General features: G+C 44.1%; 2 protein-coding genes across 8 annotated transcripts in view; one reads left to right on the forward strand and one right to left on the reverse strand.

Annotated features, from left to right (window-relative positions):
- PIGF (phosphatidylinositol glycan anchor biosynthesis class F) overlaps positions 1–4,769 on the forward strand; it is a 35,331-nt gene extending 30,562 nt beyond the window's left edge. For 5 of the 7 annotated variants that reach the window (XM_073897759.1, XM_073897758.1, XM_073897756.1 and 2 more), the window contains one exon: positions 4,455–4,769. In XM_073897759.1, the coding sequence (XP_073753860.1) occupies positions 4,455–4,568 (114 nt within the window). In that variant the 3' untranslated portion in view covers positions 4,569–4,769. Of the gene's footprint in view, positions 1–1,687; positions 1,783–4,454 lie in introns of all 7 variants that reach the window. The other 2 variants (XR_012379833.1, XR_012379834.1) reach the window with 1 other exon arrangement.
- Positions 1,796–26,635, reverse strand: part of RHOQ (ras homolog family member Q) — a 36,864-nt gene continuing 12,024 nt past the window's right edge. Inside the window, exons 3-5 of the mRNA XM_025868893.2 lie at positions 8,859–9,023; positions 8,452–8,547; positions 1,796–5,127 (exon numbers count right to left, since the gene is read on the reverse strand). Coding sequence (XP_025724678.1) covers positions 4,972–5,127; positions 8,452–8,547; positions 8,859–9,023 — 417 coding nt within the window. The 3' untranslated portion in view covers positions 1,796–4,971. The remainder of the gene's footprint in view (positions 5,128–8,451; positions 8,548–8,858; positions 9,024–26,635) is intronic.

Genomic DNA, 26,635 nt, shown 5'->3' on the forward strand with positions numbered 1-26,635 from the left:
ACAGCAACTCCGTGAGGTGGGTTTTCTGATGCTCCTCATTTCACAGATGAGAAACCAAGGTACAGAGAGGATGGGTGACTTGCGCCAGGGTCACGTATTTATAAAAAATGGCAGAGCTGAAACTCAGATCCAATCTCATACAAAAAGTAGTATTATTAAATCACTATTCTGTACTACTCAGAACATGTTTTGAAAAGTCCCAGCACGACATAAATATATCAGTAATGCTTGATGAGAAGAGAGCAGTGTGGTCTTCAGGTGGGAATAAGCTTGTATAATTTTGAAATGTCTTTCAACCAGCAATAACATGGATTTGTTTAACAGAGAAAACATACAAAGTTAAATCTATGTATTTAAAATGAGAAATTGGTTTTTAGCTTATTAGGGTGAAATTGTTTTATTTCTGAGAGAAACATAACCTACTGCTGGTACCAGGTACCCAGACCCTATAATATTAGGCCTTTCTTAATGCTGAGTATTTGAAGAGAAAACTGACCTTTTTTGGTTTAAGTGATGAAAAAACAATGTTGTTAAGGAGTCATTTGGTTTAGAGAAAGGATAATAGTACTCTAAGCAAGACACTTTGTTCATGTGACGTAGCTGTTCATTTTTTAAAATAGGTTTTTTAACAGTAATTGTAATAATTTTACCCACTTGCATGATAAATTATCTTTTGTCATGCAACGGGGTTTTTTTCCCCTTCCATTTAGTGGTTAAAAATTTTTTAACTTATAAAAAACTAGATAAGAAGACGACAGTAATTTTGGTGGCAAACACTTGTGAATGACTTCCTTTACGTGAATGTCTTTGAGTTTTCTATTTTCCTTAAACAAAACAAGATAATTATATATAGCCATCTCAGATGACCGTAATTTGGAGAAATGTTTGTGGCATTGCTGTTGGATTGTCTGTTCAGTAGATGATACCAGTTGTTTTTGTTTCTTAAGCCTATTTGTGGCATGAAGAATGTTAAATAGAAACATCTCTATGTGTAAGACAAGTACCTAGTTTTAAATGGAAAACCCCAAGATCTCAGTATGAAAATGCGAGATGAAGCTAACATGGTTCGATAAGTCAATATGAGAACTGTTGCCATTGTGTAGTTTTAAATTTTTTAAAGCATTTGTAAGAAGGTCAGTAGGAAATTCAATCATGAGAACCTTAGAGGAAAGTTGATTTAGTGGGCAGCCTCCCCCAGCTCCCTTCGGCTGCTCCTTTTGCCATTCCCTATCCTGGGAATAAAAAAGGTTGCCTGTACATGAAGAAATTCTCCTTTAACAAAATGTGTCACAGTTAAGGGCTCCTTATTCCAGGAAAGTCAAGCAGGAAAGCCTGATTCATGACTAGCAAATAGTCTTCAAAGCCAGTCCAACATTTTAACTTGCTGATGGCATGGATTTCTTAAGAACTGAATAAATAGCAAGTGTTCTAAGCCTCAACCCCTCATTAGACACAACTTTTAAACTACTAGCTCATCTTGGCATACCACTGGAGGTGCAGTACGGCGGCTGTTTCAGGAACGTGCGTGGGACTGTGTATGTGTGTATGTTTGGAAACGAAGAGCCATACTGAAATTACAAAGTGACTCAAGTAGAATTTAGTGACCCAAATTGGAATTTGGCTAGGATTCATGAGGGATTATTATTCTCTCTACACTCTGACAATGTGCTTTTTTAACAAAGTGCAGGTGTTCACACTTGGCTGGTGATAAGACTCACAGCATGAGAAACAGGAATGAGTATTATCCCAAACGTTTACATAGGGTGTTAAATAAAAACTAAGGTAAGAAGTTCAATGCTTTACATAGATAGTAAACTATGCATATTATTTTATTTATAACCCCATGTGTTAAGATGGGACACTGTTAAAAATCTTAACAATCACTTAAAAAACAACAACCAACAAACCAGTTATTTAATTTGGTACTTAAGAGTAATAAAAATCAAATGGAAGCAACACCTAAAGTAACTAATTCACAATAAAAACCATTAATTCAGGCTCTACTTACTGGAAATAAGATCATTCAACATGGGCTAACCTAAAATGTATCTGTAGAAACAGAATAAGGGTACAAGTTAGCAAAGTATTAGAAATAAGATTTCAGGGAGCCCCTAAAATTATTTTTAAGAACTTCAGAACTGATTATATGCAAAAAAAAAAAAAATAACTGTACGTTAAGTTCATTCATACATGACCTTATTTGAAGCAATGTATTTGCATTGACTAGCAAAATTCATGTCAGTTATTTTTGAAGTATTTTATTTCCCAGATATTTTACTACTTTGAACTAGTTGTTCCAGTGATTAGTCTCAATTTCTGCTGAAACTTAAGTCTTTAATGAGGACGTGCTTCTGAAAATAAGGCAATTTTTCTACAATCTGCTCATGAATAGAAAACAAATCTTTGGTTTTTATAGGGTGGCAGGAAGGATTGAGTGCAAAAAGAAATACTAAGGAATCAAAGCAATGAAAAGGCTCTTAATAAGCAATGGGAAACTCCAAACCCCATCAAGGTCAATAGAGTACCTAAGGCACCTCAGGTTCAGATGATACAATCATCTTTGCTTAGAGTTCTAATAATCTATATACAGGATTTTTACCATCTTAAGAATGTGCAGCTGAAAAGGTAATGTCCAACAATGAATATTGTGAGTAAGAAAGAAGAGAATCATAAGAGTTGATAAATGGGAGAGATGTTGGAGGTCCTCTCTTTCTACCTCCCATGTTTATAGATGAAGAAACTGAGGCCCAGGCAGGAAACAGTGACACCAGAGTTTATGTTTCCGGATTCCTAGTCCATTTCTCGTAGGGCATATCAAATTCTAGACTTTAATTGGCTAGTAAACCAAGTATGAAAAGTTTCAGAGGTGAACTGAAGGAAAAAAAAGTCCCCATCAAATCCCCAAAGGCCAGTTGGAAACGTATACTACTTTACTGTCTTAATTCCTTTATACCATGTGTTGGACAACTTAGTTAATATACTAATTGATTTATGCAATTCCTTTCAGTTGTATCTAAAAATAGCTAATAATCAACCCAAATTAAATGAGAAAGTTACATAAAGATTCTGTTTGAACACACATAAGGCCATGGTACTTAATATGAACCATCACTTTTTGGGAGAAGGAAGATATCCACTGTCCAGTTCGGAGAGAAAGATCCTGACTAGTTATCCAGTAGACTTTCCACTCTTCCATGGGGAAGATGATGCTTATATTTTTAAAAATCTCTACAAAGCTCACATACAAGACAGTACATCCTAGATTTGTGACTGATATGAGCATTTAAGGCTGTCATTTTCAAGTATAAAAGTTTAGTGTTCCATTACCCAATCTGTGCAGTAGACAAAAGCGATTAGCTCAAGTCATGGAAATTAACAGAAGCGCACCAAAGACATAAATAAATCACAATTTAGTCAACAGCAAGTTTAAATGTAGGAAAGGCTGGAGAAAAATTTATGGGTTAGATTATGCTTCTCTAACTGCATTAATTTGTTCACACTGAAACTTTGTCTAACACTGTTGTCTGTTGCATGGCATTTGGAACAAGGCAGATCCAGTAGCAGACCAAACAAGGAAGCTTAATTAGGTTACAGAACTAGTGATTAAGATGGGTCACCTCTAACACAGTTCTATGGCCTGATCCCCCAGAGAAAGATTAGAAAAGGCTCCAGTATACCAAATAAGCTTCACAGATGAACATAATTTTTTTTTTTTTTTTTTTAAAGCAGGGCCTTTCACCTAGAGACTAGCATGCACTGCCTGTGGATGAAAGAAATCAACATTATTTACTTCTGGCTTGCTTGATGTAATATTGCAAAATGTAATATGGCTGGAGAAAATGGGTATTTAGAAGCCAGTATTTCATTTAACTGACACTCTAGTTGTGTACATAAGTTATAGTTCTAGAACTTCTGCTATGGTTCCAATACCTGTGTCTGAAAGGTAACATCAGGATTACTATGGAAGCAGTTGCTTTGTTATAAATTCCATGTAACATGCTCGAACTCTAGGTCTGTTCTCTTTAGCACTATTTAAAGTTTCTTGTAGTTTGGTCAGCATACACACGTCTCATGTCATCTGATTATATAAGCCAAGGTGGAAATTAAAAGACTAAATTGCCAGCTACTTCAGACAGCTATATCGAGTCCAGGATTATGACAAAGTCTGACCCAGAATTTTAATTTGTAATTTTAGGGTGTATCTCATGCAGTTTGGGGAGCATCAAACTAAATCTACAGTCGCCAGAAGCCTTGTTACAGTCGAATGTACATTAACTAGAATGTGTACATTTTTAGTGTTCATGATAAATGCAGTTATGACCTTATTACACTTTTGGCATTCTTTAAGAAAGCACATTAAGCTTTAATATAGAAATATTTAGGTTACACTTAACTTGTGCTCAAGTAATAATAAAACAGTTATTCTTTTTTGATCTCATACATTCTCTCCTCAGGTATGGCCCATCTCCTGTACGCTTGGAGCGACCTTTGGCTACGTGGCTGGCCTTGTGATTTCACCACTCTGGATATACTGGAATAGAAAGCAACTTACATACAAGAACCATTAATTGGAGCAAAGGGAGAAGATACTTCGTTGTGCAGATTCCATAAAGACTGTGCAGAAATGTACATGGTCTAAGCCAGGCAGTTCCATTTACAGCACTGTTTTTTATGTAGTTACAACATGGTATGATTGTAGCTTTTTAAACTATGAAACCCCTGAGAGATTGTACCTTCTAGTTGAAATAAAGTATTTATAGTAGATTGTGGCTTCAGATGCTGTTTGCTGCTTCTTGGACCTTTAAGAAACATTCTTAATGAATTTTATAGAATTCTGAGGACAGGTTTTGTTTGTTTTTTTTTTCAAGTTTTAAACTGCTTCATTATTTATAAGAGGTCTGGGTATAGCTGTAGCATTTCATATGCTTTTTGAGAGAAATGGACAGTTTCCTTGGCCACTGAAGCTGTTTCTCACGTAATCAAACAACAGTTTATACATCTTGATCCTATTCTTTTTTTTACCATGTGTTTCTTTGGAGTTAAAATGGCTATGATAGCCTCATCGAAAACAGTCTTCAATCCCTTCTGGGTTAAAGCCGAACATTCCACATAGCAGCATGCTCCTATCTGGGAGGGAGAAAAAGAAATCACAAACGTATAAAATCTTTTTTTACACAGTTGGTATGACACAACACATCATTATAAGGAAAATGAGAAAACACAGCTATGCAGAAGGAATGAAATCATCATCCATATTCATAAAAACCCAGAGACAGCCAACTAAAAACTAAGTGTATATCCTTCCACACTTATTCTATGAAAATTAATGTCATTCATCAAGTATTTACTGGTTACCTACCATATGCCAAGCACTGTTTTAGGGGCTGGAGATAATGTCAAAGAACTGAACAAAAGACCAAAGTCCCTGCTGTGTGATGCTTACATTTGCTTAAATCCTACTGGGGGAGGGGCCCACCAAGGGAACAGAGAGCAGATGGTGGTGAGCACTTCAGAGCACAGAGCGGGGGAGACGGGGAGTGCCCAGGACACAGGTGGGAAAGCGTCTCAACAAAGTGGTGTGAGCAGCGAGGGCCACGAAGGAGAAGAGTCTCCAGGCAGACAGAGCCCTAGGTGGGAAGGCGCTGATGCGGGAGCATGAGTGGAGTGTTCAGGGAATGGTAAGGAAGCCAGAACCGCAGGAGAGAGGGTACAGCAAGCCGTGAGGCGGGTGGCGAGGCAGCCCTGAGGCCGGGGTACGGACTTTGGCTTCTACTCTAGGAGAGGCTCCATTCATCCATTCACTGGAAATCGAGCATTCTTATTTTGCCAAATGAGCGAATACAGCAGGGAACAAAATTAAGTCTCCCCAACTCTCAGGAAGCTTACATTTTAGAGAGAGAAGACCACCGCGAGCTACTAGAGGTAGAATGTCAGAAGGGAATACGTGGTCTAGGGAAGGAAGACGGAGTGGGGACAAGATCAGGCAAGGTCTCCCTGAGAAAGTGATATCTGAGCAGAGACCTGGACGGAGTGAGAAAAAATGGTTCCATAGGGAAGAACACTCCAGGCAGAGGGAGGGGCAGAAGTACAAAGACCCCGAGGTACGAGACTCTGGGGACACAGCAAGGAGGCCACGTGCATAGACTAGGATCAGTGAGGGCGGGACATAGCAGGGGTCTCTAGGTCCCGGTAGGGGCTCTGGCCCTCTGCGACTGGCTGGGGAACAGAGCAGTGACCTGATGGAGCTTGTATTTTTAAAGACTCACTCAGGCTGCTGTGTTGAGAACAGACTGACATGGGGTCACAGACAGAAGCAGAAAGGTGAGGCAGAGCTGTTCCGATAATCCAGGCCAGAGAGAGAGGGGCCTGACCAGACTGTTAGAGGAGCGGATGGCGAGGAGCCTGTGAGTGCTGGACGGATTCTGAAGGTAGGACAAGAGCTTTTGCGGCAGGGTTGCCTGCACAGGAGGAGAGCGAGAGCAAAGTCGGGTGTGACTTCAGGGTTTTTGAGCTGAGTAACTGGGAGGACAGGCACGGAAGGTAAGATCCGGAATTCTGTTTCGGACATGTTAATTTTTAGATGCTTAGCCACCCAGATGGACATGTTGGGTGAACAGCTGGATAACCGAGTCTAGAGTTTAGGGAAGCGGTCAGGCTGGAGATAGAAACTTGGGAATCTTCAGTGGCAGACTTTTTAAACCACAAGACCGACCAGCTCACCTGGGCCTAGTGAGGGTGGCTGCAGAAGAGATGTTCCAGAAGCCGCGTGCTGATCCATGGGCATCCAGCATGCAGAGACAGGGACTTGAGACACGGAGGAGAGGCCATTGCCAGGGGACAGAACCAGGAGAGGGCAAGCAAGGGGGCCGGGTGAAAGTATTTTAAGAAGGAACCCAGGAACCCACTGCCCCAAATGCTGCCCACAGGCCTCCAAGTGGGATCCTAGTGTTTTGCAACCACTTTTTTCCCCCTTAAACTACATAATAAATATAAACATCTCAATAGCTGTGTTAGTATACATTTTTAATAGATGTGGGGGCTTTTTTTTTTTGCCTTTATAAACAATGCAACTTTGTAGCCATCTCTTTAAGCACATCTGTAATAATTATTTTAAGATAAATTCCTACATACGGAATTGCCTGATCAAAAGTGTGCATGACTTTAAGGCTTTTGCCTATTATCAAGGTGGCTTTTACTCAATGATCAACGATACGAGAGAGTGCCCATTTCCTTGCACCCCTGGAACAGTGGCTATTATAATTAATTTCTCTTTTTTTTTTGCCAATTTTATAGGCGGAAATTGAACTTGCATTTGACAACGAAGGACTTAGAACATACTTCCTATATTCAATGGCAATCTGTATTTTTGGTAAGTTTTCCATTAATGTTCTTAGCCCATTTTTCTATTGGGGTATATATGTCTTTTTCTGATTAATTTATATGTAAGGAACTCCTATATACTAAGATATTAACCCATTTTTTCAGCCACACATGTCAAGTTTGTTTTATGACTTTCAGCTGTATCTCTGGCATTTGATGTATCAAATTTTTATGTAGTTAAATCACCAATATTTTCATTTACCAATTTTACCTCTATGACATTTTAGAAATCCCTTTCTCTCCCTGAGATTATGAAACGGAATGCATGGAATTTCTAAAGCGATTTGTTAGTGAAGCTATTTGTCTTGTTTTAGGAAAAACTGTTCTCCAAAAAGTTTTCTCACTTTCTTCTGCCTCCTGATAGTACATTTAGAAAGACCTTATTAGATTCTGTTTCCACAAAAGTCCTATTAAAGTCACATCTAAAAAAATAGAATCCAATAATGTTAGGGGCAGAGCGAAAAGTAAGCCTAGCTTTAGGGCGAGGGAGAACAGAAGTTAAAAGTTTTATGCACGTCACAGTGGTGTATTTTTTAGAATGCTAATATTTTCTATCTTTCATAAAAGGATTGGAAGAAAATTCAACACATTTCTTTTCAAGCCTAGCCATCATTTTTTGGTTTTAGCTGCAGATTTAAACTCATCCTATATGCCATTCCGCCACCTACTCCATGAGTCTTCACTGAAGACAGAGTCTGCTTTGGCACAGTATAAACCTTTAAGAGATTTAAAAGGGCTTTTTCTGATGCCTCTTTCTACAGGTAACTGAAGAGGAAAATATTGTTGGCAGTATCACGCAGGTGTGCGTGCCTGGGCTCTGCAGTCAGGTCTTCCCTGCAACCCAGCTCTGCCATTTATTATGGACGGGACCTGACAAGTTATCTGACATCGCCAAGCCCTCGTTTGTTGTAGTCAGACCCACGCGAGTAGGTGAAAGGATTAAATGAGACAATGCATGTACAGCACTCAGCACAATGCCTGGCAGGGAGTAAATGCACAATAAATGTCAGCTTCTATTATTACCCAAGCTGCTTTTACATTTATTTTTATATTCTGTTAAGGTTCCATTACCTCTTTTGCTAGTTTCTGTCCTTGTTCCACACAAATGGGTTTTTCTTTCATATCGTTCAGTCTTGCTAAAGTTTTGGGGTCATCTCGGAGATCAATCTAATCAAGAAAGGTCAATAATGTCCCATAATGTTACAAGTCTTTAAAGATAAATCAAAGCATGTAGTCCCATTTAATCCCCCATACGCAAAAAAAGATTAAACAGATGAACTTCACTTTCAAAACCAGTTTTGGCACTACTTTTACCAAATAATTATTTTTCTATAATAAATAGAATTTATTATAATTTGCAACTGAGATTAAAAATGCATATTGTTTGCTAAAACTTAAGACTGTGTGTCTGAAAGCAACACCACAAGATGGGCCAAAGAGACTATTCTTAAAAATGGGTGAAATTAAAGCAGACGTACCTGAGTTCCTATTAATAAAAAGGGTACATTTGGTGCGTATTCCTTAAGTTCCGGTACCCACTCCTCTTTCACATTTTGAAATGAGGCTGGATTTACCACAGAGAAGCATATAAGGAAGACATCAGTCATTGGATAAGATAAAGGCCTCAGACGATCATAGTCTTCCTAAGGAAGAGAGAAAAACCTCATTATTCCCATCTCTTTAGTTGACTAATAACAGGTGTGTAAGGTTACGTGGTTGAAGAAGCAAAGTCAAGAGAATGCCACAAACAGAACGTGCGGCACTCTACATGAAACAAGATAATTCCATTTGCATTTGTTATTCTTCCTTTTGAGGTTACCAGGGGGCTAAGAGTATGACAATACCATTCACGACCACAAGGGAACCTGGAGAAAACACATCGTGATTACTAAAGCTGTCACTAGAAACATTTTAAACCGAGACGTTTACACAAAGAATTGATTAAAGCTGGAAGTTATCTGACTATTCTAATTTATAATGACTAACGGATGCTGAATGTTTGCTGTGTGCCGGGTCCTGATCCAGACGCTCTCCCCTGCATTCCTTATTTCATCCTAACAGCTACATGACATAAGTACTATTATCCCTGTTTTCCGCTGGAGGAAAAGGAAGCACAGAAGTTAAATAACCGGTGTAAGGATGTACAGCCAGTAAAAGGAGACGGGACTCGAACCCTGACCGTTTTACTCCAGAACCTACACCTTAACCACTACACATTGCACGGAGACCTTAAATCGCTGCTTTCCCTGTTGATATTGTTTTAATTACGCGTGCGTGCGTGCCAGTTTAAAGATAAAAACATAAAGAGTAAATGCACAAAAATCCCCCTTTCCTCTTCAATTTCCATTCCCTTCCCCAGATGTAGGTCTTTTCAGGTGTACCTGTCCAGTTCTTTTTCTTTGCATCTGTAAGCCTATAACTGTACATATTCAAACATCTATACATAGAAGAGATCAAGCGATCCATGTTGTTTTGCACCCCTCAGTATCTCCTGGAGAGCTTTCCAAACGAGAATATGTTAGACTACTATCTAATTTTATCTTTTTTTTAAAGATGTATTCATTTTAGAGAGGGGGGGGAGGGGCAGAGGGAGAGAGAGAGAAGCCGACTGCCCCCTGAGCGCAGAGCCCAACTGCGGGCTCGATCTCACGACCCTGAGATCATGACCTGAGCTGAAACCAAGAGTCGGACGCTTCACCGACTGAGCCGCCCAGGCGCCCCTGGCTTACTATATAATTTTAAACTGCTGCTTTGAATTCCACAGAAGGGCGTCCTATCGATGACTGTTTCAGGATCTCTCCATCACAAAAGGCAAAAGATTCTATTTTGCTTAGATTACTTTCTATGACACAAATATTCTGCTTATTTCCATTCTGGTGAGTGAATAGTCAGGACTCCCATTTTTCTCGTGGTTAGATTCTCCTCTGGTTTCAGGGAAGCTTTATTCTTCGCCTTGGGCCCCCACCCCTTCACAACTAAAACTGCATGAATGCAGAACTGAAGGAGTATTAAAAACACCTTCTGCTCACGGGTTAGCTGTAGCATTTCCCTCACGGGACAATTTTCCTTTCATGTCATCTTCCGACATTTTTTTTTTTTTAAGATTTTATTTATTTAAGAGAGAGAGAGAAAGAGAGAGCATGAGTGGGCTAGGAGCAGAGGGAGAGGGAGAAGCAGACTCCCCAAGAAGCAGTGAGCCCGATGCGGGGCTCGATCCCAGGACCCCGGGACCATGACCTGAGCCGAAGGCAGACGCTTAACGACTGAGCCACCCAGGCGCCCCCGCCCTCTATTTTTAAACCAGGGGCCCTCTAACTGGTTTTGAAGAAAGCAGTGTTCTGGCTTTAATGAATGGCGTTAATTAATGAAGAAATCAGATAGCGTGGGTGTAGAACACATTGTACCCCAGACAGTTACTTGAAGAGGGCTACCATGAAAAAATATAACACGTTTTTACAATTTAGTGTGAGTGTTATGCAGTAGGATGGGCGCGTGGAATAAATAATGGCCATGAGGGGAAGCAGGGACAGCACCCATCTTAGCATTCTACCTGGCAACTCTAGGTTCCTGAGCAAATGTGTGCTCAGCGTGGCCAGGCAATGAATAGGTGGGTGCTCTTGTTAAAAATCTCTCCTCATCCATATTTAGATAGCCCATTTTCACAGAATGAGAAATGAGGATACTATCCCATAGGATTCTGAGGAATAAATGAAATCATGCAACAAAAGCATTCGGCATTGTGCCAGGCACATGCAAAGAATTCTCCCAGTGCTTAAACATAAATCCTTCATCCCACAGGAAACTGATTCTCTTTTTCCTCTGCAAATCCCCGCAGGGTCCTCTCTGCCTCACACCAGGGCTGGCTTCGCAGCTGTCTCCCACCACAGAGAAGAAACTCTTTTGTGAGAAATAACATTTTCTCCACTGGCATCAAAATACACCAATCAAACTGAGGTCTCTTGAGGACAGTATCATTTTCAGATCAATGAAAGAGAATGCTATATTATCATTGTACTAATTAGTCATTTTGGAACTCAAGCGCCTGAAGACTATTGAAAATGTAACCAATAAATAAATAAATAATCAAATTAGATTTTTTAATGAAAATTTACTTTTCAAGCAAATTTACCTCATCGGGGAAATAGAATGTGCACTCTTTTTCTAGAAGGGGATTACAAGAAATAAAGAGTAAGTGAATGCAAAGCCTCTAGAAATGCTTAATAACATTAACACTAATATTCCATAGAACATAGGTCTGTTGTACACATCCCTTTCATAACCATAACTCACATAGACTTTCCTCAATGAAAGACATGTGGACACATAGGAAGGAAATTGGACCAGTCATTTCTAGACACTTGTAAAATTGCAGATTTTGTTGGAATAATTAAACTGTGATGGACTGAGGTTATAAAACAAAGACAAGTATATTTAGAACTCCTTGGAAGGCAGTGTTACTTCTTATATTTAAACTATTGAAAATGAACTTCTGCCTCTCATCTGCGGCTAAATAATTGGCAGTTATTATACGAAGGAGACCTTTCTGCTTCTATTCAGCCTGAGTAATTAGAAGTCCAATCATAGATAGCAAAGTAAAAAAAAATAAATTATCCCCTGTGCATGCTGTACCCTGCGTCACTGTATGACACTGTTTATGACCACCGTGCGGGATCCTGGGTGAACTTAAGGTGCAACGAAGATTTGGGGGGATAAATAGGCTGAAGCATTCAGCACCTTTCACCTCCACCTTTACTTCTGAAATGTGGCGACACAAAGAAAGTTGAATACGGAACAACAGCCCTTACTTTTATTTTTTTAATTTTTTTTTTAAGATTTTATTTATTTGACAGAGAGACAGCGAGAGAGGGAACACAAGCAGGGGGAGTGGGAGAGGGGTAGAAGCAGGCTTTCCGCTGAGCAGGGAGCCCGATGTGGGGCTCGATCCCAGGACCCTGGGACCATGACCTGAGCCGAAGGCGTCTCAGAGCTACGAATTTTTCAAAACTGTGTTCTGAGAGCTTCATGATTAGGCTCTCCATTCTTGTTAAGAGTCTTTGATCTGTGATGATGACAACCTTAACCCCTGAAAACTATCACACACTTACAACCTGACCAGAGTCTGCCAACAAGAAGAACCTGAAGAAACAGGCCCTGACAGAAAACAGGGAACTGCAGCAAACGCCCATCGGTCGGGAGACCCCTCTTCACAGACAGCTTGGCCGCCGGTGCCTATGAGCGCCTCTACTTCTGCACCACCTCGGTCCGCTTCCTGTGGACCTGGGTGCTCCCTCCTCCTTTTGTGAATTCTGTGTAAAATACATGTTTTTAGGATGTGTATGCCTATTTAAAATACATATCCAAAACATACAGCTGAAGCAAAACCACCCACAGTGGACGGGGTAGTTCTGGCCACACTTTGTTAGCTGGCGTGCTACCACACACTGATCCTTTCAACTCAACCAGTGAAGGTTCGCGGAGCCCATACCGCACGGGAGATGTTCCAAGGAGACACACATGCACAAAAAAAGGAAATAACGGTCCCCTCTGGAGCCTGTGGTTCTGTGAGAAATTTAGGATGTATACAGAGAAAATGATAGTCATAGAGTGCCTGGCTGGCTCAGTCGGTGGAGCACCGGACGCTTGATCTCAGGGTTGTGAGTTCGAGCCCCACGTTGGGTGTAGAGATTACTGAAAAATAAAATCTTTAAAAAAAAGAGATAGTCATATATGATAAAAGAAAGAAAAGTATAAACTAGAGTAGATGGAATATATAAATGCTTCATCCAAGAAACATTAATAAGCACTACTGTGTGCCCACAATGGTGCTAAGTGCAATCATCAGGGCAATGAAGGACGAGATTCAGATTATATCTGATTTGTAAGACACCTTATTACATGCACAAAGCTCTCTCATAACATATCTGTACGTCCAAAACAAGGCAACAAGCTCACGTGGGCAGTGGTATGCATGACGTGCCTGTGGGCCTCACCGGTGCTTTGTGGCCCTCAAGGCCACAGCCTAGAAGACGTCAGGCTGCTGGTGTGGCCACACGCAGAAGTCTAGCCCCGAAGAGGAAGAATCTGAGAGGTGGGGAAGGACACAAACATTTCTAACAGTCTCTGCTCAGGGGGGTTTATGGTAAGAGAGACAAACATATGCGAACACTTTATCACAAGTCAGAACGGGGTAAATACTAAGACTTACAGTAATGAGGGGATGCTAAGAAAAGACTCGGAAGAGGCAGTATCTAGTCATGCCTTACTGAATAGAAAGGTACAGACAAGGCCTGCCAACCACGTGGCTTTGGTCAACTCACTTCTTTCTTAGAGGTTTAGTGTCTCTGCCACAAACTGGGAGAATGTCAGGGACAAATGCTTTGAAGGCTATGAAGTACTCTAAGAATGTCTTAACACTGCCAAAGAATCCAGGATGTTAGTTCCATTGAGGAAATAGTCATTTATCAAAACCTATGAGAGTCTTCCTCTGTACACAACCTATGATCAGAAAAAGCGGGACCAGAGCAGAGAATTCTTTAACAGACAAGCCCCAGGGGGCGCCTGGGTGGCTCAGTCAGTTAAGCGGCTGCCTTCGGCTCACTCGGGTCATGATGCCAGGGCCCTGGGATCGAGTCCTGCATCGGGCTCCTTGCTCAGCGGGGAGCCTGCTTCTCCCTCTCTCTCCCTCTGCTTGTGCTCTCTCTGTCAAATAAATAAAATCTTAAAAAAACCAAAAAAACAGACAAGCCCCAGATGTCCGAAGTCTAGACCAGCTTCTGACTCCTTTACGAAGTTAAGACAACCAAGTAAGAATGGCCCTTACGACGGGTGGCTTATGGAACGTGAACGGGCAACTCTGTCACTCCAAAGTGCACAGTAGCAATCTCTATCTGAACATCTGTTTCTACTAAGAAGCCCAAAATAGGTATCAGGCATGGCTCTGGGAACACTCCACCCCGCAAAGGGCGCTCTCCCAAATCCAAGAGGCCATGTGCACTGCAGGCTAGCTTCTGAAGATGAGAAGTGTTTTGTCAGAAATCCAACTTAGAACCACTTCTGCGGTAACTCTCCGTAATAGTAGTCTGTGAAGTCCCGTCCCCTTTGTGTAGTTTTTGGGTCACCTTTTGAGCTCATTTTGCATTTAACTCTGTGAAATGAAAACATCATTTTTTAGCCCCCCCCCCACTCCGAAAATAACTGTTTTTCAAGGGAGCTGGGCTGGGTCCCTTTGGGGAGCATTTTGTTAAGTTGGTTCAACAAGCATCGGTGATGAGTTTATCGAATTTGTCCCCCTCTCCTTCAATTAAAGAGCACTGGGGAAGGAGAAAGAATTTTGTTAAAGGGCTATAAATTCCTAAGAGGTCAATGTTTTCAAAAGGTTTCCAAATATTTGGCTTTATTATTAATATTTTTTGATCTTTAGTTCAGTTGTGAAGTGGTATAATTTATAAGATCACTGGCCTGAGTAGCTGTTAGTGAAAAAATTCTTGAAATGGAAGGTTTAGCTTCTAATTTTTGGCAACTGTCATCTTCATGCACTTTCATGTGTAACAAGTCAGTCTTCCAATTAGTTTAACGATTATTTGAGAGCTAGTGAACCGGGTCTTTGGCCTCTCTTCCATCACTATCTTCCTTTTGACCGCCTGACTGATCCTAAGTCCTGTTCGGACGGGCTGGAGAAACAGGAGAGAAAATGAGGCGTGGGGTAGCAGAAGGACAGTGTGCTCTGTCTGCCCGCGTCCTTACGAACCAACACTTCCTCATCTCCAAAAGGAGAGGCCTGCACTGGATGGCCACATCACACGGTTCAAAGTGCTCAACCTAACACTGTTCACCCCCGGGAGCAGCCCTAGTAACAGATTTAATGTGCGAGGAGGTTTCAACTACTAGCTAACAATCAAGCTCTAGGATTCTGTTTTATCTGCACTGACCCCACAAGGCAGAGGATCAAGACTTGGCTAAATATGGCCCTTCGGCGAGCTTCATTTCCCCATCTGTGAAGGGAGAATAAATATAGCACACACATGTTAAGCTAAATGAGAGAGCTGGTCAAGTGTTTTGAGCTCTTCAACACACACGCCTGACTTTCCAAAAAAAGACAAACCACAACTTCAGAGCCGGTGCAATTTCTTTTGTGCACAGCGAGGTGACTTCCCTTGTTGTAAAGGATTTAGAGCTGAAATTCTACATCGTCGGCGGCTATAATTACACGTCTCTTTCACTGAAACGGAGGTCAGCTGGCGTAAGGCATGCAGAAAGAAGGTAAATGTCAGGGCACACTCCCATGCAGGATACTCCTTTTCGGGTTTTCTCAGCACAAAGTTCATGGCGGTGGAATATTTGTTCATTCATTTATCCCACCAAGTATCCAGCAGCTAGGTGCTGGGCACTGTGTAGGCTACGGTGAAAAACAGACAGGGCCCCGGCCCTCATGAGCTCACAGGATAACAGAGGGAAGGCAAGTGCCTCTCAGCTCGGGCAGTACTGCTCCACGTCGGGGGATCTTTTGGAGACGCGGGGGGTGTTTCTATGGTCAACACCAATGGGGGACCTCTACGGGCATTTAGGGATGGGAGCCAGTGTGCTATATCACCTGTGTAATGAAAAACGGTCCCAAGGCCCACAGGATTGGTGAGTGTACTGCCAGGCGTTGATGAACATGAAAGACCCTTGTATAATTACCTGAATCCAGGTCCTAACTCTGTTGTATATAAAAGCACAAAGTATCTGTTGCACGGTTTTCATGAATTTTGTAGAAAGGTAATTTCAGTGCAAATTGAAGGAGAAAGGTAGACTGTACTTTATTTCGCTCAAAACATTATAGGAGCTGCTTACCATTGTAGAAAACTGCACGCCCCTGGCAATCTCACTCTTAGCGCGGAACCACCAATAAAACACAATTATATTCGTCAACCTCGATAGCTGGGCATTCATGGTAATTCCACCTGTAGGTGTAGGCATCTGACTACTTCATTGTGATTTGTGGATCACTCAGCCCTGGGAACTTAGGAATTTAATGCTGAAATAAATATTTTTATTGTGAATTACTTTCCTTTTATTCTTCTTCATATCATGTTACCTTGATTTAAAATGATGTGTAGAGAGCACACCTCCTGTAGATTTCATCCGAGGATGAGGAAAGGAGACACGTTTGTTATAACAAGGGGAGATGGGTCTGGTACAGTGGAGGCACTGAGACAGGCGTTTAACAAAACGAGACCGAAGTGACGAGAAATGCAAATCGGGATAGTTGCTCTGAGACACAAGGAGCCAGGTACTGGGAGAGAGAATAACCAGGGAGGCCAGATTTAGTCTGGGGGGTCAGGAAAGACCTCTTGGAGGGAGAGACATCCAACCTGAGATCGGGGTGGGGGGGCAGTTTAAGGAGCCAGAGAGAGGACAGTGTGTGCAAAAGCCCTGAGGCAGAACCACCCTGACAGACAACTGAGGTCCTGGGAAAAGGCCACAGTGACAGACAAGGTAGGGCTGGAGAGGGAGCCATCCTGGACCATCAGAGCCTACTGCAATGGAAAGTTATGGAAAAGCTCGGGGGGAAAAAAAGTCATGTAATTTGTTTTTTTAAAAAGGCAACTCAGGCTGCTTTGTGGAGAATGAATTAGAGGTGGACAGGAGAACCGAAGAAAGGCCGTTACAGTAATTCAAGCAAGAGAAAATGATACAGCTAGAGAAATGGGGGATTCTAGATCTACCCCGGAAATGGACTCAGGCTCAGGCGAGGGGCTGGATGTGGGGCTGAAGGTCAGGGAGGTCTCTGGAAGAATCCAGGGTTCAGCTTGTATAGCTGGATGGATGGTCTTGGACAGGGATGACGAAGCCTGTGGGTGGAGAAGCACATGAGGGAGAAAACTCGAGGCCAGTGTTGGACGTGTTAAGCTTGAGATGTCAAGTACACAGTCAGAAAAGTGTATGTGGAGGCGCTCTCTGCCTTCTGAGTGTCAGACCTAGCTCTGGACGCTTCCTTTTAGCTGAATCAGAAGCATCCCAAATTTGACATTTCTGCACTACAATCATTTCTTCTCCCTCAAATGTGCAACTCCTCCTGTGTTCCTCATCTCAGTAAAAGATACCACCATGCAATCAGGCCCGAGCCAGACCCCGAGACGACCCAATACCCAGTAAGACAGCCCCTGCCCAGCCCCTCACTGTCCTTCCCCTCCCAGACTTCTTTACCTGGGCGGCTCCTACTCATCTTCCAAGTTCTGGTCTAAAAATCTCTGCATCCAACAAACCTTCTCTGAACCCACAATTCCGATTAAGCACCCACTGCTCTGTGCTTCCGGGGCACCCTGGGCCCCTCCCGCCATTGTGCTAGAACTGGACTGCCTCCCTCCTTATCTGTATCCTCCACAGACCCCCTGAGGGCAGGGGACAGTTCAAGGCGTGGCTTATAGTAGCTGCTTATTCAATTCCTGTTGAATGAACGAGGGTGCTGTGTGGGAAAGCCAAGTCCAAAAGGTCCACTGCAGCCAGATCGTGGCTGGCTTGCACTGGGCTGGCTACAAAGCTGGAGAAGGTGGATCAAGGGTCTGAATTCTCCAGCAACATTGCTGGCACCGCCCTCAGCCAAGAATCAAACCGCCTCCTGCGAGCAGGGCGATTTTCCTGTGATGCACCGAGGGCTCCAACCCACCCCCCGGAACAACGGAGTTCTGACGTAGCAGGGCCTCAGACCGAGATACTTTCAGCATGTTAGGCCCGCTACTGCTCTTCACCGCGGCCTTTTTTTCATTGTCTGGACATTTGTTTTACATAGGTAAGGGGGGTATTGTTGACTGCCTACCCAGCATCCTTCTACTTCCTCCCTTCCTAAAACTGATTTAGCTCCGACCCGTATCTCCTCCACCCCGACGCATGCCTCCAGGGCCTCGGCGTCCTCAGCGAGAATTATTCCTGGTTAGACTCAGCCAATCATGGAGTTCCATTCGCCACGGTCTACCACGGCCATTGGTTCCTGAGTGGGCACCTGACCTAAGTTGTCCAATCAGAATGAAGTAGCCCCTGGATTTTCCAAGGGGCTCATTCCCTGCCCCCAGGGTCGTGGTCACTGATATTTGGATGGGTACAGGACCTAAGAAGTCTGATCGGAATGACTTATTCCCTAGATTATACAAGGTAGCTACCCCCTCCTCCGTCTTCTGCTGCTCATCTTCGTCTTTCTCTCCCTCCTCCCATCCACCCCCATCACTATATAAGGATTTGCCACTCACTGGCCCCATCTCTGCAGCTCATAGAGACTATCTGGAGACTCCCCTCTACATCAGCCAGTGCTGTGGTCCCTGTCTCACACTAGAGGAGGTGCTACCCCGGGACTAGCCACACAGAGGGAGACATATGTGAGTATCAGGACTAACACTGCCAGGGGCCCATCGACATCTGGGCTACAGGTCACCTGGGCTTCCCACAGCGGGGTTTCGGAGGACCACACATGGGGCACAGATAGCCAACACAGAACTGGGAGTTAGAGACGAGCCAAATCCAGGGGAAGCACAATCTTCCTCAGCTGTGGACTAACACCTGCCGTTCTCTGCCTCTGAGGCCAGGGAAGACGCTTGCGATGAAGCCTGAAGACACTCATTGACATATATACTTACTCCTGGGCTTTTAATGTACTAGAAAACAAGCAGCCAAGCAGCAAGAGAAGACCCCAGGAACTACACTCCGATTAAGCCTGAAATGCTGGTTTTCTCCATGTCCAGAATGAGGCAGCCAAACTGCACGGAGGAGTTAAACCATGACTAACAGGCCCATTTGGAATCTGAGTACTTGAACCACACGCTCCTTGGCCAAACAGACGGTGCAATCTGCCATCTGAGACGAGGAAGACTTCTGGGTGGGCAGTTAAAGCAAGACAACCTAATGTAGTTCACAAATACACTTTCACCGAACAGACCCTTGAAAAAACACACGCAATTTACGTTAGGGTGATGAACAGTTTTGCAACTAGATCGAGGTGCTGATTATGCAACACTGTGAATGTACTAAATGCCACTGGATTGTGCACTTTAAAATGAGTAGCTTTATGTTCTATCAACTTCACTTTAATTTCAGAAAAATACACACAGGTCCACAAGTATGCAAAGCGGGGCCCTTGTGCCTACGTGCACACACACACACTCTCAAAGAGATTTCTTTGAAATTCAGAGACGTGCTGCACAGGGCAAAAACACCCAATGCATCAACTCCTCGGGACCTGAGTTAGATCACCACTACACTCCTCCACCGTGTTGAGCACGGCTTACCCCCCACTCTACCTGTCCTGCGTCACTTCCTTCACCTGCCCCCCTCCAGCTCTGGGCTACGGAAGGTTCCCAAAAAGAGTATGTCAGGCCCGTAGCACATAACCGCACCACCTTGCTCCAGCTTTATTTCACTTCCCAGCCCTGAGAAGCGCTGCTTGCTCCCACTTTCACGCCAGCTCCAGCTCTCCACTGACCCTGCACCACTAGCCTATGAGATAGGGCAGCTCCCACTTGACAGAGGAAGCCGAGCCTCGGAGAAGCTTATCCCGCCTCCAGAGGCCCAGGAGAGGGGGGCAGAAGTGAGGCAGGACTGCCGTCCTAACAACTACTTTAGGCCCCTCCTGGCCCCTTTGTTTTGACCAGGCTGTAGATCATAGGCTTTGGACACAGACTTTTTGAATCTGAATCACAGGCTTCCTAGCTGTGTTACTTCCCACTTCTTTCCTTTACCTACAGAATGGACTAAGCGTAGGGAAGGCTGAATGAGAATGAGCTACATACAGTAGGAAAGGCTCCCGGCAGACGTGGTGGCTGCTAGCTTATGGCCATGCCCAGTGGTGCTCCTTCTGCGCTCAGTTTCAGTCACTTTGGGGCAGAGGAATATACAGGTGGCCAAGGAGGGCTCAGGGTCAATCGACTTTGTGAAAAGCACACTGAGAAGTGTTGCTGGTTTCATAAATGCGTATGTTAGTGGCAGGCAAGGACTGAAGTCAGGCATTTTATTGAAACTGTACTGCACGTGGACTGTGGCACGGCCGCCGGCGCCTTGTAGGCTGGCGGTGCGCACAGCTGCGGGCAGTTTTCGGCGGCTGGCTATGAAATGGTAACCGGAAGCACGTTTGCACCAGCAAGCCCGTGTGTTCCGAGAGGCTCGGCCAATCCAGAAGCAGGCGCTCCCACTCTACAGAACCTGGCTGGGCAGCTGGGGCGTGTGCGGAAGCAAACTGGGAGCCGGGGAAACGAAATTAAAGAGACGGAGTGCTCCAGGCCGACCAGGAAGCTGGCAACAGCGAAACTTGGGGAGAAAAGCACCAGGTACGTGGTCATTCCCGAGGTTCCATGTGTCCATTCTCTTTCGGCTATCCTCACGGAACCCTGGAGGCAGCGCGGGGACAGGTGTTGTGACCCTGCCCTCCCTGGGCACCGAGGACAGCCGCTGCGCCCAGGGCACCATCTGAAGTGGTGGGGCAGTCGGGTGGGGCGGGGGGCTGGCGGGGAGCGGGGGGGCTGGCTCGTGGGTTGGTGGGGGTGAGGAGCGTGGTTTTCAGTCTTAGAGGTGTGGGCCCTACGGTCTGGTCAGACTGCACAGGGACCTGCGCGATGCCTGCTCCGAGCCCACCGGGTGCTCCCCACTCAGGTGAGTCCTGTCGGAGCCCCCAGTCTGGCACGTCAGCTCCTTCACTGCATGTGTCATGTGCTGCCTGGAAAATCAAAGCACGCCTCGCCCTTCAGGGAGACACCGGTTGACTTAGGCGATCTAGTAAGAAACTGGCAGCAGGGGGAAGACCCTAGAAAACTGAATTACAGACGTGGAGCCACAGGGCCTGGTCTGAGGCCCAGCGTTGCAGCTCATGGGCCGTGCGTGTAACCTGTAAGAGTTCTTTCAGTGTCTCTGGGTGTGTTTTCTCATCCATTAAAAAAAAAAAAAAAAAAAAAAAAAAAGACAGGAAGAAAATATCACCTACCTCATAAGGTGGTGGTTGTGGCTAAATGGGATCAACAAGTCCAAAGAAGGCCTCAAATGTAGGCACAGAATTAATGACAGGAGACACATGTGCTAAGGGGCACAGGAATTCAGAGGAGAGAGGAATCGTCCACCCTTGAGGACTAGAAAAGGCTGCATGGAAAAATCCACACGACCTAATGTTTCTCTCTTAGTCTCCCACCATGGCATAGACCTTCAGAAGACTTCCCTGGCCCCCCACGGCACCCCTTAGAAAATCCAAGCCTTTCAGCCTGGTGTTGGAGGCTAGCCACGGTGGACGTCTAATTCCCTCCTAACTTACGTCTACTGGCTTCCCTGGTGACCACCCAGTGGAGGCAGTCTGCTTCTTTCCTGTGCGTCTCCCTCTGTGTTTTTTCTTGGCCTGGGGTACCTCGTCCTACCTGTGTCCCCTCCTCACCGCAAACCCATACACAGGTGTCATCTTCTAAGAAAACTGCCTGTCCCCAGAGCTGGAAGTGCTCCTGCCCGCCTCCCACTGTCATTAATACCTGTAGGTACGGTGAATAAATCAAGGGGAACTATGGTAGGACACCCTAATAATCGGACATAAGGCTGCATTTTGAGAATTAGATTAATGAAAATCAAACCGTAACTGTTATTAGTCATCTGCAGTATGGGTCACACCAGAAAACACCCAAATCTAATCAAGGGGACTAGAAGGTAACTAAGGAAAGCTGTAACCTCATACAGTGTGTTTTGGCCTGGCTGAAAAATAGGTTAGCTGAAAAGCCGTAGTCTACACAGACTCTACACAGAGTCCAGCAAAGGAGAGACTGCATAATCAGAATCTCAGGGTCCACCTAGCTCTGCCGACGGTAAGACACCAGCTGTGGTGGACGCACAGAGCCCGGTCACTAGAAAGCCACACTCTCGTGTGGAAGGAAAAGTTCACCACTGGGTTCTAGGGCCCGGATAAAATATACATTTCCTCTAAGATTTCTAATTCTGTGTGCTCCACAGCCTCCATCCCAAGCAAGCCTCTTCTGAATTCATTTTCCCAAAGCTACAATGGATAGCAGGCACTGGAAAGAATATCCATCACTATAACTTTGTTCTTCATATTTCTGTTTTCTAGTTGTATAAAAAAAAAAAAACAAAAAAAACGGGATGACTTTAGTTAAATCCCAGCCAACTGAACACATGCATTTATCTCTGATTGCTCCCAAATCCTCTAACATTATGGTAATTAAAAAAAAAAAAAAAAAAAAGAAAGAAAGGAAAAGCATAAAAGCCACAGGGACAAAAGCAAACAGGAAAGGAGACAAGAGCAAAGCAATTCTAGAAGCTGGAGGTAGGAGAACAAGTGAGACTTAGCAGACTCAGAAGGGCAGCCATGAGGGGAAAGGTAGGAAGCCCCTAAAAACAGAACCGCCTGAAGGTGTGGGAACTGCAGCGGCCTGTTCGCCTGCAGGCGGGCTGCAGCCGGAGCCACTACGAGGGGATGAAGTGAGTCTGCTTACGCAGCGCTTAAACCTCAGGTTCCACGCTCTACCGTGGTGCACACTGTCCCGAAACCCCGACAAAAGGCAGGCGTAGTTAGTGTCTGGAGAGGGTTCCCTGGATCGGGGTGGCGGGGGGGGGACACAAAGTCCAGTTGAACATACCGAACACAAGGTCAGGACACATGCTAAAAATTAAAGACCCCTATTTTGCTTCCAGCACTCCCTTCCCAGAACAGTGGTGGCCGTGCGTGAACCCCTCAGACAGGAGAGAGGAAGATTCCTTTCTAAGGAATCTTAGAATTCTTAGAATTCATGAGTAGCCCAAGGGGAGAGACCAAAATCTGATGTTAAAGATTCCCCACTGAAAAGGCCCTGACAGATCGCCGCTGGCACTAGTTCTCAACTGCGGGTGTCAGGGGTAGTGAGGGGTGATGGTGGCCCAAGGGAACATTCAGTAATGTCTGGAGACATGTTTGACGGTCATGACTGGGGTGGGATGCCACAGGCACCTCCCTAGTGGGAAGAGGCCAGGGATGCTGGTACAGTACACACGACAGCTCCCCACAACAAAGAATTTTCCAGCCCAAAATATCGAGAGTGCTGAGGTGGGGGAAACCCTGACCTTCAGTAAGGACCAGAGTCAGCCAGCTTTGCTCACACACAGAGCTTCCCACATGCCCCAGTTCCATCTCTTAAGAACGAGTGGACCACTGAGGAACGACCATGAAAGACAGATAAAAATGTGATACTATGCAGGGAACAAAAGTTTTGAGTAACTATTATTAATATCCTCAGAGAAATTGGAAAAGACAATCAAAAAAGCAAAACAAACCAGACTTAGAAGATGCCAAAGGGGAAAAAAAGGAACGTCTATAAAGAACAGGAAAAGCTCTTAAAAATTAAAATAGAATCACATTTAAAGAAACAATAGAAGGGGTGGATGATAAAATTGAGGAACTCTCCCCAAAACAGAGCAAAAACTGGGGACAAATATTAAAAAAAAAAAAAAAATTAGAGGACCAGCCTAAGAACTCCCACATTTAAATACTGGGAGTTGTAGTGTAATAGAAAAGATCAACTGGAAATGAAGAGATCAAAGAAATAAACCAAGAAAATTTCTCAGAACCAAAGGACATGAGTTCCAGATTGAAAGGGTCCAAGACAGCCAGCCAGACCCTACTCCAAAACCCATGATTGTGAAATTTCAGGGAGCCCGATGTGGGGCTCGATCCCAGGACCCTGGGATCATGGCCTGAGCTGAAGACAGACGCTTAACAACTGAGCCACCCAGGTGCCCCGAGAAGTAAATTTCTAAATATATTCAATATCACCACCTAGAGCCAAACACTAATATTTTGACAGTTTTGTTCCCATTTTTTTCTTCACATATGACATCCATGGGTATTTTTCAAAGTTGTAATCATGCTATATATATATATATATATATATATATATATATATATATATATATAGTGTGTGTGTGTATATATATATATAGTTTTAATCCCTGCTTTTTCACACATAACACATTAGCCTTTTTACCATCTTTAAGTATTTGTTGAAAGGTTTTTTTTTTTAAGATTTTATTTATTTATTTGAGAGAGAGAGAATCTGAAGCAGACTCCCCTTCCCGAGCACGGAGCCTGATGTGGGGCTTGATCCCACGATGGCAAGATCATGACCTGAACCAAAACCGAGAGTCGGACGCTTAAGCAACTGAGCCACCCAGGCACCCCTTGGAAGCAGTTTTTAATGGCTGTGATTATCCTAATACACATCATGCTAATATTTAACAAATCCCTTTGTACTATGCATTGATGTGTGCAAAATTTATCACCATTATAAAATTCATTGTAAAAAAAAATAGTTTTATGTAAATCTCTGTGTACTCTGAATGCTTCCTGCATGTAAATTCGTAGAAATGGTCACTGAAGTGATCTTTGCCAAATTAACCCTCAACAGTTTGCGTCCGTTTTTACTCCCAACAGTGGTGCACAGAGCATCAGCTTCCCTCCCTAACTCCTGGGTATCGATTTTTCCCATCTTGTCCAACTTGACAGGTAAAATAAAAAGGTTTTATTTGTGTCTCTCTCCATATTGTATGTTCACTGGCTATCATAGTCCCCGCTTATCCATGGGGATACATTCCAAGACCCCCAGTGGATGCCTGAAACTGCAGATAGTGCTGAACCCTGTACTAGACCTATACACACATACCTATGATCAAGTTTATTTCTAAATTAGGTAGAGTAAGAAATTAACAATAACCAATAATAAAATAAAACTATATACCATAATGAAAGTTATATGAAGTGGTCTCTCTCTCAAAATACCTTACTGTGCCGTACCTGCCCTCCTCCTTGGGATGCTGTGAGATGCACAGCCCACATGATGAGATGCAGCAAGGTGAGGACGTAAGTAAGCACTGTGTCGGAGCGTTAGGATATTACTGCCCTTCTGATGGTATGTCAGGAGGAGGCTGCTTCCGGACTGCAGTTGACCACAGTGACTGAAGCTTCAGGAAGCAAACACGCGGACGGTGGAGGGGGGCGGCGGGGAGGGACTCCTATATGCTTTGCTTCTTTTGTGAGCTTTTGGTTTATGTCTTATGTCTATTTTCCCACCGAGACCACATGGTAAATTAATCCTTTGGCAACTTCGTTTATATCTGGATCTCTTATGAGTTAACACAAATCAGACCCATGGACCCAGTGATCCGTGAGTGCCTGGATTGTGTTTCTGAATCTCAATGGCCCCACTATCTGTGAGGCTCTGTGCCAAGACACCTTTATGTCATCCCTCACGTTCTACCATTTCCACCTTCTCATGGCACATCACGCTGCTTGCTTCTTTCTTTTCTTTCTTTCTCTCTCTCTCTTTTCTATCACATTTCTACTTGTGTTTTGGTCATCTGTATATATCTCTTCCTACTGGACTCTAAATGCTATCTGATGGGTCTTTATTCCTCACCTCACCTGTGTTTAACAGATACTCTTAGATCTGGTGAATAAAGTTATAAAGGTGTGGGTGGGGGTTGGGAGACTATGAACAGAGGTACGGATGGAGCCAGCGCCTGGAAGGGGAGACGGAAGACCAGCTCCACCCCTCCCTGAGGCAAAGGTGAAGACAGCGTGAGGGGTGCACGTGCAACAGAGTTTGACTTTCTGCCTTGGCACCCAAAAACGGGTTCCCAGAGCCTGGGGCACAGTGCCCCTGTAATAAAGGCTGACAAAAAGGAGTAAAAAGAAAAGACAAGGATTATTCAGCCATAAAAAGGAATGAACTACCGATACATTCTATAATATGGATGAACTTTGAAAACATTACACCAAGGGAAGAAGGCTGACAGAAAAGGCTGCACAGGGCATGATTCCATTTCTATGAAATGTCTGGAATAGGCAAGTCCATAGAGACAGTAGTTTTGCGGTTGCCAGGGGCTGGGGGGGACAGGAGAATGGACAGTGACTGCTAATGGGTATAGGGTTTCTTTGGGGCATGACGAGAATGTTCTGGAATTAAATAGTGGTGATGGTTGCACAACTTTGTCAATATGTATGTGAGTTATATCTCAATTTTTGAGAAGGAGAAGTAAAACTTATACACCCAACGGTTTGGTCCACGAGGAATTTCTGAGGAATCCCCTGCTTTGTTAACACCAGCTTGCCCAGGCTGTGATGCTTCCACACTGCTCTGTGAGGTGGGGCCGCAGGGGAGCAGGCAGCATGCGTGTGTCCCCTCCCCTCCAGGCCGAGCTGAACAAGTCAACCCACTCGCTCTCCCCTCCCCCTGCGGCTAACAGAGTGCCACAGGACACACTCTGGAGGGACACC

Source organism: Callorhinus ursinus, unplaced genomic scaffold (assembly GCF_003265705.2).
Source record: "Callorhinus ursinus isolate GAN/ISIS: 27379988/994484 unplaced genomic scaffold, GSC_fseal_2.0 scaffold10, whole genome shotgun sequence".
Classification (NCBI taxonomy): domain Eukaryota; kingdom Metazoa; phylum Chordata; class Mammalia; order Carnivora; family Otariidae; genus Callorhinus; species Callorhinus ursinus.